The sequence below is a fragment of the Podarcis erhardii genome (genome assembly GCF_964252035.2).
Source record: "Podarcis erhardii genome assembly, chromosome: 17".
NCBI lineage: Eukaryota > Metazoa > Chordata > Lepidosauria > Squamata > Lacertidae > Podarcis > Podarcis erhardii.
This window is the reverse complement of record NC_138515.1, coordinates 33,164,011-33,177,349: the sequence shown is the minus strand read 5'-3', so window position 1 is coordinate 33,177,349 and position 13,339 is coordinate 33,164,011. Positions and strand designations below refer to the sequence as shown.

The 13,339-nt window shown below is 45.0% G+C and overlaps 1 protein-coding gene and 1 long non-coding RNA gene across 2 annotated transcripts in view; one reads left to right on the top strand and one right to left on the bottom strand.

Annotated features, from left to right (window-relative positions):
• LOC309332582 overlaps positions 1-11,929 on the top strand; it is an 88,664-nt gene extending 76,735 nt beyond the window's left edge. The window contains exon 2 of the long non-coding RNA XR_014152203.1: positions 11,363-11,929. This is a non-coding gene — a long non-coding RNA (uncharacterized lncRNA). The remainder of the gene's footprint in view (positions 1-11,362) is intronic.
• The window catches only part of TBX15 (T-box transcription factor 15), a 103,544-nt gene continuing 100,764 nt past the window's right edge, over positions 10,560-13,339 (bottom strand). Inside the window, exon 8 of the mRNA XM_081845188.1 lies at positions 10,560-13,277. Coding sequence (XP_081701314.1) covers positions 12,493-13,277 — 785 coding nt within the window. The 3' untranslated portion in view covers positions 10,560-12,492. The remainder of the gene's footprint in view (positions 13,278-13,339) is intronic.

The following is a 13,339-nucleotide window of genomic DNA, read 5'->3' as shown; positions in this document are numbered from 1 at the left end:
GTTCCTTAATTATATATATATATATATATATATATATATATATATATATATTATATATATATATATATATATATATATATATATATATATATATATATAATATATATATTATATATATGCTTTCGTAGATTTTCACGGGTACAGGAATGCAGGTTTTGGTGTCCTCGGGTGTCTTCCCGTGTAAAAGTTGGGGTGTCTAGGCGACGTTTCGACGAGGTCTCACTCGTCATCTTCAGGCTGGTGCTTTCGGCTTCTTGTTACTGGAACAGAGCGGGATCTCAGTGTTTGAGTTCCTATAAATACTGTAGAGGGGGTGTGGTGTATAGCCTCCAATGTTCTGGGCAGAGAGGAAGTTCCCAGGCTAGTGTGCCTTTTCTTCTTTTGTTCCTTAATTACTTGAGAGATATCTTGAGTGATTTCTTGAGTGATATCCTGAGTACCACTTAGGTGGGTCATTAGGTGTGGATTAGTTGTTAAAGTCTTTGTGTCTTGACCTCTTGAACTTTGTGAAGAGTTTTCCTGAGAAGATGGCTGTACTGTACTTAGTTGTGCTCTGGCTTGGCTTCGTGTATAGGGGCGAGCTGTGGTTTTGTGGCTTGTGTCAGCCAGATCTGTGTAGGGATTGCAGGGGGGTGCAGCATCCGGAGGTATGAATCTCTCAAACGTGTTAATTGCCAATGGATACCAGCAAAACAGGATTACGAAGCTAATCCAAAAGGAAACACCCCCCAAAAACCAAGACACAGAAGAAAACAATGGCATGGCCCTCCTTCCTTATATCAAGGGCACTACAGATAAAATTAGCAAAATCCTCCATAAACACAATATCAAAACAGCCTTTTGCACCAACCAAAAAATAGCCAATATCCTCAGAAACCCCAAGGATAAAATCCAGTTGGAAAACCAAGGGATCTATGAAATACCCTGCAAAGTCTGCCCAGCCACGTACATTGGACAAACAAACAGACGAATAAATGCACGTATCGCAGAACACAAGAATGCCGTCAAAAAAGAAGAAAAAACTTCCTCTCTTTTCCAACACATGAAAGAAACAGGACACGAAATTAATTTTGCAGATTCCAAATTGCTCTTTAACACGGAACATCACCACAAGAGAATAATCATGGAAGCCATCGAGATAGAGAAACACCCTCACAACATGAACAAGCGTGACGACACATCCCGCTTGCCAGACATCTGGAAATTAGCCCTCCCCACAAAAACTGACACCAGATCCAGAGGCACACAGAACGCCAACACCAATCAACCACACCAGACCCAAACCCAGACCCTCTCCACAGATGAATTACAGACACCATCCAGTAGCCAATCCATGGTGGCACCTCCGGATGCTGCACCCCCCTGCAATCCCTACACAGATCTGGCTGACACAAGCCACAAAACCACAGCTCGCCCCTATACACGAAGCCAAGCCAGAGCACAACTAAGTACAGTACAGCCATCTTCTCAGGAAAACTCTTCACAAAGTTCAAGAGGTCAAGACACAAAGACTTTAACAACTAATCCACACCTAATGACCCACCTAAGTGGTACTCAGGATATCACTCAAGAAATCACTCAAGATATCTCTCAAGTAATTAAGGAACAAAAGAAGAAAAGGCACACTAGCCTGGGAACTTCCTCTCTGCCCAGAACATTGGAGGCTATACACCACACCCCCTCTACAGTATTTATAGGAACTCAAACACTGAGATCCCGCTCTGTTCCAGTAACAAGAAGCCGAAAGCACCAGCCTGAAGATGACGAGTGAGACCTCATCGAAACGTCGCCTAGACACCCCAACTTTTACACGGGAAGACACCCGAGGACACCAAAACCTGCATATTATATATATATATATATATATATATATATATATATATATATAATGGTGATGTTTTAATGTAGAATTGGCAGTCATTTCTCATGATCTCTTAATAGCTAGCAACTTCATAATTACTGTATTTCCAGAGCAGAACCAATCAGCAGATTATTCCCCACTGGGTGTCCATTGGCAGTCTGAATGGGGAAGCAATTGAGCAGCAGCAGGTTCAGAAATATTGCCATGGTGCCAATAATGTGGTAGGCTGTGCTGCTGTGGCTTTGACACTGCATAGCAAGCTAGCAAAGCAACAGCTGTATGAAAAGAATACTGCTCTGCCTGGACAGAGTCAACTGTGACTCTTTTGCTTAGCTTCACAAAGATTCTATTAAGCAACAACTTGTAACTAAGGAAGTTACATGTAAATACTTGTAAATAAGGAAGAATTGAGAATTCCTGTGGTACCTCAACCTGTAGCAGATGCCTCCTTGTACAGTGGTACCTCGGGTTACAAACACTTCAGGTTACAGACGCTTCAGGTTACAGACTCCGCTAACCCAGAAATAGTACCTCGGGTTAAGAACTTTGTTTCAGGATGAGAACAGAAATCGTGCGGCGGCATCGGAAGGTCCCATTAGCTAAAGTGGTACCTCAGGTTAAGAACAGTTTCAGGTTAAGAACGGACCTTCAGAACGAATTAAGTTCTTAACCAGAGGTACCACTGTATGTGAAGCTGCCATCCTGAACTATATCAGTGTAACCCAGTGAGAGATTTTACTTTCTTGGGCTCCATGATCACTGCAGATGGTGACAGCAGTTACAAAATTAAAAGACGCCTGCTCCTTGGGAGAAAAGCAATGATAAACCTAGACAGCATCTTAAAAAGTAGAGACATCACCTTGCCATCAAAGGTCCGTATAGTTCAAGCTATGGTTTTCCCAGTAGTGATGTATGGAAGTGAGAGCTGGACCATAAAGAAGGCTGATCGTCGAAGAATGGATGCTTTTGAATTCTGGTGCTGGAGGAGATTCTTGAGAGTCCCATGGACTGCAAGAAGATCAAACCTATCCATTCTGAAGGAAATCAGCCCTGAGTGCTCACTGGAAAGACAGATCCTGAAGCTGAGGCTCCAATACTTTGGCCACCTCATGAGAAGGGAAGACTCCCTGGAAAAGACCCTGATGTTGGGAAAGATGGAGGGTGCAAGGAGAAGGGAAAGACAGAGGACGAAATGGTTGGACAGCATGAGTTTGACCAAACTGTGGGAGGCAGCAGAAGACAGGAGGGCCTGGCATGCTCTGGTCCATGGGGTCATGAAGAGTTGGACACGACTAAACGACTAAACAACAACAACAACAACCCAGTTTAATCCAACTGAGTTACCCTGATATATTTCAGGACGGCAGCTTCTCATACAAATGAGTTATTGAACCACTCTGAGAACAGCAGCCCTGTGAGAGGAATAGGAGTCTCCTAACAACTCTGAGAACCCTTGACAAGCTACACTTCCCAATATTCTTTTGGGGAAGCCATGACTGTTTGGTTTAAATGTATAGTGCGGGTGAGCAGCAGAAGCCAAAAGAACGTAACCCCTGAGGGTCATCTAGTCCAACCCCTGCTATGCAGCTGTCCCCTGCAGGGATTGTACGTGCAACCTTGGCATTATCAGTACCACGCTCTAACCAACTGAACACTGTGTCTGCAAGTGTTAAAAATGGCTGAAAATACCACACACACACACACGGACACATGAGAATGAACACAGAATTTGGTAACTAGGTTCAGCTCCGCTCTGTTTGACATACAGTTTCATTTCTTCCTTTTCCCTTCTGTTCTTGTATTGTGAGAAAAAAAATAAGGCAAAGGCAAAGGACCCCTGGACGGTTAAGTCCAGTCAAAGGTGACTATAGGGTTGCGCGCTCATCTCACTTTCAGGCCGAGGGAGCCGGTGTTTGTCCACAAACAGGTTTCTGGGTCATGTGGCCAGCAGAACTAAACCACTTCTGGCGCAATGGAGCACCGTGATGGAAACCAGAGCGCATGGAAATGCCATTTACCTTCCTGCCAGAGCGGTACCTATTTATCTACTTGCACTTTGACGTGCTTTCGAACTGCAAGGTTGGCAGGATGCAATAAGGTAAAGGTAACGGTAAAGGACCCCTGGATGGTTAAGTCCAGTGAAAGGCGACTATGGGTTCTGGCGCTCATCTCGCTTTCAGGCCAAGGGAGCCGGCGTTTGTCCACAAACAGGTTTCTGGGTCATGTGGCCAGCAGGACTAAACAGCTTCTGGTGCAACGGAGCACCGTGACGGAAGTCAGAGCGCACGGAAATGCCATTTACCTTCCCGCCACAGCGGTACCTATTTATCTACTTGCACTGGTGTGCTTTCGAACTGCTAGGTTGGCAGGAGCTGGGACCGAGCGACGGGAGCTCGCTCCGTCGTGGGGATTTGAACCTCCGACTTTCCAATCGGTAAGTCCAAGAGGCTCAGTGGTTTAGACCACAGCACCACCTGCGTCCCTTATCTTATAGAGTGACTTTGTCATCAGTTGATGTGACAAAACACTGAATGTTAAAGGGGAAGTGAAACTGAGTAGTTGTGAAGTGATGGGCAATTTATCAAAGGGTATTGCAGTAGTACTATAAACGTTTATATATCAAGATACAACGGAGACAGCCAATGCTGCCGCTGGTGCTTTTTTCTTCTTCTTTATCCTAAAATCTGTGCCTATGTTTAGAGAAAATGGCCGAGCTGCTTGTGAAGGCAGAGTTCCCCTAGATGTGTGGGGCTTGGTGGGAGCGCCATAGGCAGCTGTGGTTCACTGAAATCTTCATGGCTCCCGTTTCCTTTCCTAGCCTGGGAGAAGCATTAGAGCGAGATATTTAGACATCATAAATAATCATGTTCTATTTTAGCTGTTAAAATGCGGGGGGAAATGAATAATAGTAGCAGAAAACTGAATTTAAGAATCTCCCAGCGGTGCAATTGTAGCAGCAACTGATGAAGGGGAAATATAGATATTACAGCTGGGTGAATGGAGAGTATTTCTGGGCATTACACTCAACTTCAACTGAACTGCAACTGAAGATATACACTGACATATACAGTGAGGCTCAATGGAGTCTTTAGTCATGTTGCCTTGTCATGGAACAATTGAAGAGAGACCCCCCGGCCATTTCCCTGCACATACAGAATTGGTCCCTTGAGAACACTTTCCAGGATTTAGAACAACATAGTTCGAACTCCCCGGTGAAATTCGGAAATTAACTATCCAACAGACTAATAAACTTTGTTGCTATGGGGTTTCCCCCTGGAATTGAGCTTATAGTTGTTCTGCTGATGGGCTCACACATTGGAAGCTGACATTGAGCCTCAGCGACTGCAGTCAACAAAGACACTGAAACAGAAGTTTCCAGACCCTTCTATATAGTGAGAAGGTGGGGAGGGGTATTACTCAGAAGGGTGGTAGGAATGGGTGATTGGCAGATAGCTGTGATGAGTCTGTTGACGACTCTTAACGACTGCAATAGGTCTTACAGGAGGAAGCAAGGGGTGAAAAGGTGAAAAATGGCTTTGTCATGTATAATGAGATAAGAATCCAAGGTCTTTGTTCAGGCCAGGTTTCTCCATGGTTTTAAGTTTGGTGATAAGTTGTAATTCAGCAGCTTCTCTTTCCAGTCTATTTCTGAAATTCCTTTGTAGTAAAACAGCTACTTTGAGATCTTGTATAGAATGTCCTGGGAGATTGAAGTGTTCTCCTACTGGTTTCTCTGTCTTGTGATTCCTGATGTCCGATTTATGTCCGTTTATTCTTTGGCGTAAGGTCTGGCCTGTTTGTCCAATATAGAGAGCTGAAGGACACTGTTGGCATTTGATGGCATCTGAAGAAGTGTGCATGCACACGAAAGCTCATACCAAGAACTGACTTAGTTGGTCTTTAAGGTGCTACTGGAAGGAATTTTTTTTGTTTTGACTATGGCAGACCAACACGGCTACCTATCTGTAACTGCAGTCAACAAGTTTCAGCGATGCCAGCCACACAATTTGAAAAGCCCTGACGATATCCGCATGACGATATCTGGATTGGCAACCAGAGCCTATTCCAGGATGACGACGTTCATCTCTCAGATCGGGGAAATGACATTTGGCTTGCTAACATAACCAATAGTCTTAGGAATTGGTTGCAGCTGTGAGGGTATTGGCGGCAAGCCATTTGGGCTCGGGTGGCGGTTAGGCATTGGAATATGTCGTTGGTGCTTGGGAGGGCTAGGTGTGGCCATCACCTACCCTTAAATTTTGGGTATTCCGTTAAAGGAATCCGGCGGTCGTGGATCCTGTCCGATGCCTGTGTGGCGGGGGGCCATGGCACGACCCTTGGTGACATCAGGGGAGAGCTTATAGTTGTATTAGCATCAACAGGCTCCCCCGACTGGTGGTTAACCCCTCTTCAGACTCACCCCTCACTGAGTGGGTGGAGTCTAATCTCCGTGGTCCAGTGGCTAAGCCAATACCTTTTCACATGCTGTAATCAATAAACAGATAGGTAGCCGTGTTGGTCTGCCATAGTCAAAACAAAACAAATTCCTTCCAGTAGCACCTTAAAGACCAACTAAGTCAGTTCTTGGTATGAGCTTTCGTGTGCATGCACACTTCTTCAGATAGGTATCTGAAGAAGGTATCTGAAGAAGTGTGCATGCACACGAAAGCTCATACCAAGAACTGACTTAGTTGGTCTTTAAGGTGCTACTGGAAGGAATTTGTTTTGTAATCAATAAAGTTTTCTTGCCCATTAACCTAATATACTGTGTTCACGTGTCTTTATTCCCCAAGTGGGGATCGGGTCATTGAATCACAAGCTGATATTGACACTCAGCCACTGCAGTCAACAAGTTTCAGCGATGCCAGCCACACCATTTGAAAAGCCTGTTTGTTGCTGGAACTAGTTTAAGGACTTTCCCCATGGCTGCACTACCCTGCTGTCTGACATTCTGCATTCTTAGAGAATATTGGGTCTCAGTGAAAAATAGAAGACCTGGTTCAGGACTCATAGACCGCAATATCTCAAGGACCGCCTCCCCCCATATGAACCAACCCGGAACCTATGACCAACATCATCATCATTTGAGTCTGTTCTTTGTGTGCCTCCTCTGCAAGAGGCCTGGAAGGTAGGCTCATGAGAATGGGTCTTTTCTGTGGTGGCTCCCTGCTTGTGGAATGCTCTCCCCATGAAGGCTCACCTGGCCCCTTCATTGCATATCTTTAGGCGTCAGGCGAAAATGTTTCTCTATAGCCAAGTCTTTGGCTTATGGGCTATTCTATGTCCTTTTAAATGTGTTTGTGAGAGGGAGGGTATTGTTTTGTTTTTGATTTTATTATGCGTTTTGTGTTCTTGTTTTGTATTTTTATGGTGCAAACAGCCCTGTGATCATTTATTGTTTCCTTTTCTCTTTTTTGCAAATGCACAATGCTTAGAAATGATTAAGAAGTATAAAAACGTTTTAAAATAAAAAAGGATGGTGTACACCACCCTGCAATGAAGTCTAGTCAGTGTTACCATCCAGGAGCTGGCAGAGAAGTTGCAAGCAGCAGTAGCAGGGGAAGGAACGATTAACCCTTTCCTTGTGGACTTGTTTTTTGCTGCTAAAATCACACAGAGAGAGCAGGTTGATGTGTGTCATTCAAAATCCAGTAAGTCTATTGTTAGGGTGGCAGTATTCCTGTGGCCGTAGCCGCAAGACGTGGTTAGCATTGCAGAGGGCGAAAGGACGACGTGTGTTTGAGTTAGAACATTAGCAGCTGTCCTTTGGGATCCAGTGTCAAGGACCTGTGAGATGAGAAATGTCAAACTGGGATCCAAGCAGGGGCTGACTGGCAGTGGCTGGGATGGCCAGGGCATATGCAGCTGATGAAGACTTTGGGTAACTTAAACATGGCGGCTGTTGCATAGATCGGTTGATTGAATGAATAAGCAGCATGAGAAGGCAGAACTGAATATTAGCACAGAGAAGTTATCTTTATATCCATCCCTTTGTCATGATGAGTTTGTTCACAGCCCTTCTTATGAGCAATGATGCACCAAATAGCCCCTTGAATTCATCTCTAGCAGCTACTTTCATTTCCATCTACTGTGTGAAGCTACAGTGGGCAGCTCTGTAACAAAGGTTGGGCTTGAAGGACCTGTTTTGGCACTTGCCATTTTATCTCCTAGTTTTGGCTGCGTTGATTCAGCCTTCACTTGGTCTACTTTCTTTTTTGTTGGAATCCCTGTGATCCAATGGCATATTTTAAATAGATGAAGCAGAATGCAGTCTCAATATCTCCAAACAGTCAAAGCATGAGCTAGTAAGTACTGAGTGATACTGATTGGATCAACTAGTTCAGTTAAGGTTCAACTACTCCAGCCTTCTTTGCAAGAATCCCACCAGTACAAGTTCCCCTCCGAAATGGAGAATGATCTAATTTCTTCTTCTCCACCCACCCACCGTCCTAGGTGACACTCACTAAATGCTTCTATGTGGTGCTCTGACATGACATCCACTGAGGTCCAGCTCCAAGGGCCTTCTGGCAGTTCCCTCGCTGTGAGAAGTGAGGTTATGGGGAACCAGGCAGAGGGCCTTCTTGGCAGTGGCACCCTCCCTGTGGAACACCGTCCCATCAGATGTCAAGGAGATATAGAACTACACAACTTTTAGAAGATATCTGAAGGCAGGTCCTGTATCGGGAAGTTTTTAATGTTTGATGTTTTTGTATGTGTTAGAAGCCGTCCAGAGTGGCTGCAACAGATGGGGGACGTATAAATAATAAAAATATTTATTATTATTATTATTACTTATCCTGTGTAGGTACAGGCTTCATTTAGCTGGTGCAAACACATAGCAAAGGTCACCAGTCTAGATTTCCATTCCAGAATCAGCACCACAACAAGACAGTGTGTGCGTTGATTATTTATTTATTTTCACCCTTTTTTCCTAACATTTTTACCCTTCTGTTGCATCCTTCACAGACACAGCTTCCTGGACATGGAATAGATTCCCAAAGAGAGGTTCCTATGGGGCTGGAGACATGTTGTCATAGCACCAAAACCTTCCATTCCTCTCCTTAATTCCTGATGGCTGGATTTGTGGGTGCTCTCTTTTTCATGTTAGCCAGTCATATTCTCGGAACCTCTTGGAAGTGCCACAGCAATCAGAAACCCATTTTGCAACTCTTTGGAAGAGGGCCTTTAAGGTGGTGGCCCCCACCATGTGGAACAACCTTCCCTTGGAAATATGGAGTGAACTGACTGTTCTGTGCTTTCAGCATATCTGTTTGCTCAAGCATCTCTGGGCCATTTACATTGAATTGGCACAAATCACCAGCTATGGAGGATGCTCGCCTGGAGTGGATATTGTCTTGTTATGCATGTTTGTATTTTGGCTTTATGCTTTTTAAAATGTCATCTGTTGCTTTATGATTTCTGTACACCACTTTGCAATTTTCTAAACAGTATGGATAAGTGCTTTAAAATATATAAAGTGCATGTTATAAACTTAGACCTTATTACCAAGTGCTCAGTCAATTATAATACAGTGGTACCTTGGTTCTTAAACGTAATCCATTCCGGAAGTCTGTTCGACTTCTGAAAAATTCGGAAACCAAGGCACGGTTTCTGATTGGCTGCAGGAGCTTCCTGCACTCAAGTGGAAGCCGCGTTGGACGTTCAGCTTCTGAAAAATGTTCAAAAACCAGAACATTTACTTCTGGGTTTTTAGTGTTCAGGAGCCGATTTGTTTGTCAACTAAGCCGTTCAAGAACCAAGCTTCCACCGTATAGATATTCAAATCCAAATATTCAGCAATCTTCTCTCTTACAAATTATTTCAATTTAGAGGCTGCTCTTATTTCTTTGAAAGCAGTTGCCTTAACTGGTTTCCTGATTGCCAACCCCAACGCCAGCTTTCCTGTACTTTTCCAGACAAATGACTATGAATTTGGCCTATCTGCTTGCCCATACCCAGTCATAGGAAGAATAGGTGCACTGTCAGTTGTCCTGTACTGTGAAATTAATAGGAGCTGTGCAACCGCTTATCTGCTAACGCACAGCTCCCATTCTTCATGCAGAAGATTGTCCTGGAGGAGAAAATATCATTTTAATGGCCTTTTTCAACCCTTTAAATTGCTCTGATCTGATGTTCTGTTACAAAAATAATTCTGCTTTATGGCTGGAATGGTGGCACTGTGGGTTAAACCACAGAGTCTAGGACTTGTCGATCAGAGGGTCAGCGGTTTGAATCCCTGTGACAGGGTGAGCTCCTGTTGCTCGGTCCCTGCTCCTGCCAACTTAGCAGTTCGAAAGCACGTCAAAGTGCAAGTAGATAAATAGGTACCGCTCCGGCGGGAAGGTAAACGGTGTTTCCATGCGCTCCTCTGGTTCGCAAGAAGCGGCTTAGTCATGCTGGCCACATGACCCGGAAGCTGTACCCTGGCTCCCTCTGCCAATAAAGTGAGATGAGCACCGCAACCCCAGAGTTGGTCACGACTGGACCTAACGGTCAGGGGTACCTTTACCTTTACCTTTTATGCCCAGAGAAGGTCCATTTGAATGGTATGAAACCCACCCAACCATAGAGGTGTTTGACAGCTGTATTTAAAAGCTGCCTTTTTAAAAAATAAAAAGGGGAAAGGAGGATGAATTAGGTAAAACGATCCCAGCACTCTGGAACTGGACGCCTGCATTATTTCCAGACAGACAAAACACAAAAGGAACAAAGGTTTATTTTGCATTAGTTATGTGCTTGGCACCTACAAACAGAGTCCCCTGCAGAGGGCAAATCTTTATACATTTTCTTTCTTAATATATATTTTACATACCCATTTATTACCCTCTTTAATATTCATAATATTGATTCCCCTCCCTCCCCCACACGCTAGAGACATAAATACATTTATCTACAACACATCAAAACAAATCTCTATACTGCAGTTTCTGTATTCTGTTGCTCGGCGTTTGGACTTCCACACGACTTTCAAACTTCTTAGCACGTGCTCAGCATCACTTGTTTGCTTACTTTTAAAAGAGCTGAAGGAAAAGTAAAACCAGAAGAGAACAGTACTTTAGAAAGAAAGAAAATTGGCCATGACTTGATGGTCCAATTGGCAAGCTGGGCAGGGGGAAAAGAAGACTTTCCCCTGATGTTAATAACTAGCTTTCACCACTTCCCTGGTACATGCAAGATGGCTGGAGCTAGGCTGCATACTTTCACAGAACAGGCCTAGCCGCTTACAGAACTTGTCATTCGACATTATCACAGTCTGGAGACTTCCTTCCCTTCCAGTTGACTCCTCTGAGTGATATATATTTTAAGCATGCCTTGCTATGGCTTTGCTAATGTTACTTAGGCTATCAATAGCTCAAAGGCACTGAACGTACGTACAATTACCGTATTTTTCTGTGTATAAGACAGTGCTTATTGCTTTAAAAAATAGGCAAAAATTGGGTGTCGTCTTATACACAAATAGTGAACGCAGAGGGGGGACGTGTGATTAATGGCAGCAGCAAGTAGGAGATTGGCAGCAGCGAGGGCGCGGGTGATTGATGGCTGCGGCAAGGCCTGCTGGCGATTGGCTGTGGCTGTGGCAATTGGCCAGGCGATTGGCGGCTGCGGCAAGTGGGCGGGTGGACTGGTGGTGGCGGCGAGAGGGCAGAAAATTGGCGGCTGCGGCGAGGTGTGCGATTGGCAGTGGCTGTGGCAAGCGATCGGCAGTGGTGGGCAGGCAGGTGAGCGATTGGCAGAAGTGACCCCCCCAAAAGCTAAACAACTTAATTTCTTAATTTTGGGTTAAAAAAAATAGGGGTCGTCTTATACATGGGGGTGTCTTATACACGGAAAAATACGGTAAACACTGTTTCCCCTTACGCAGCATTTTCAACACGGAATCTTGTGCAGCAGAGATCCTCCTCTTTTGTTGCTACCAACCATGTTTAACAGAAGCCTTTCCCTGCAAAGTTAAAGAAAACCATTTTTAATGGTTTAAATCCTCCCTCGCCCTCTTTTCGATGGCATGCTTTCGTTAGGAAAATTATTGTCGTCTAGGGAGAGCAAAAGGCCCCCAACAGCAAGAACACCCAAAAAAATTACTCAAGGAAGAGAATGCCCACTTCAAACACAATGTTCTTTTCCTACAGTGGGCGAGAGAAAGCCGTAGATTCAACTTAATGACTGTAGATGACAAGATGGGGAAAGATGGTGATGTTACAACAAGGGCCTGTTACTGGCAGTGCAGATCTAGGGAACGAAGTCTTCTTGCTTGCAGCTGGGAAACAGAAGGAACAGCACACCCACACTGGACTTCCTCTGTTGTGAACAGTTCGCACCAAGTTCAGATAGTTAATGCATATACTATATAGGTCTCCCCACCCCACCCCAGGTTTTCTGCAAACAATGCCATTTTCTTTGTTTATTTTTATTTTTAAAAATCTATTAGAAACAGAAGCCACTCAGTTACATGACGGTCTTGATTCCAGTCTGCTGCTATCAGGTTCTTTGGGATTTAGCTAAGGATGGCTTGTGTTTCCATTCATTGTTCACAAACAAGTCCTTTTTCAAAAGTTGAAAAGCAAGAGGGATCTCCAATAGAAATGGCGAGATCCTCGCTCACTGTCGACCAGGATGGTGACTCCAAGCACCAGTTAAACCATGTGCACTGACATTTGTGAAGAGGACCCTGGGACAGCCCCATATTGTCTATTATCGCAAGCATTGGGTGGGGGTTGGCTGTTGCCAGGAGGGCTGATCACATGCATCCCATGATCCATTCCTGTCGACAGATATGGCCTCTCTCCAAAAGCCCCGTTGGAAGGCGAAGAGCAGAGTAAAGTGCTTTGGGTGTTGGCCAGTTTCTCGGGGCTTCCTGCCAACCTCGGAGAAGCTGGGAAATTGTATCCATACAAGTTGTAAGGGTTGTGAAGGGAAAAGGCGTTGTAGGAGCTCTGTTGCATGTGGCCGCCGCTAAACATATGTGAGGAAGATGAAGAGGAGGCAGGGTTGCCAGCTTGCATGACATACTGGAACTGCGAAGTCGGGAATGACCCCAGTTGGCCACCGTAAGCTTCCATCTTCCCATTGCTGGGCAGCGAAGGAGGAGCCGGCATCCCTGAGATCAAAGATGGAGTCCGCTGAGGCATGAAGTTTTCAGAGGGCTGAGTGGCAGACGCACCACCACTCTGCAGCCGGTTGTATCCACTGTCGCCCAACCCTGGGTAGCTCTGCAGGGCGGCCATGTTGCTTCTTGCGCATGGAGGATAATCAGAGAGGTTTAGGTTGCACAGCTGGCTCTCCCGGCAGCCGACATTGAAAGAGTTGGGGGCCAAGTGGAAGGCCGGCGGCGAGCATGATGGAGAGAGAAGGTGAGAGGATGCAGAAGGGGAAGGTGTCCCTGTGCTGGATGTGGTGGGGGAAGTTCCTGTGCTGCCCCCTGGAAAACAAAAGCGACAACAAACATTTCTGAGGCATAATGCAGAACCACCACCAAGCATC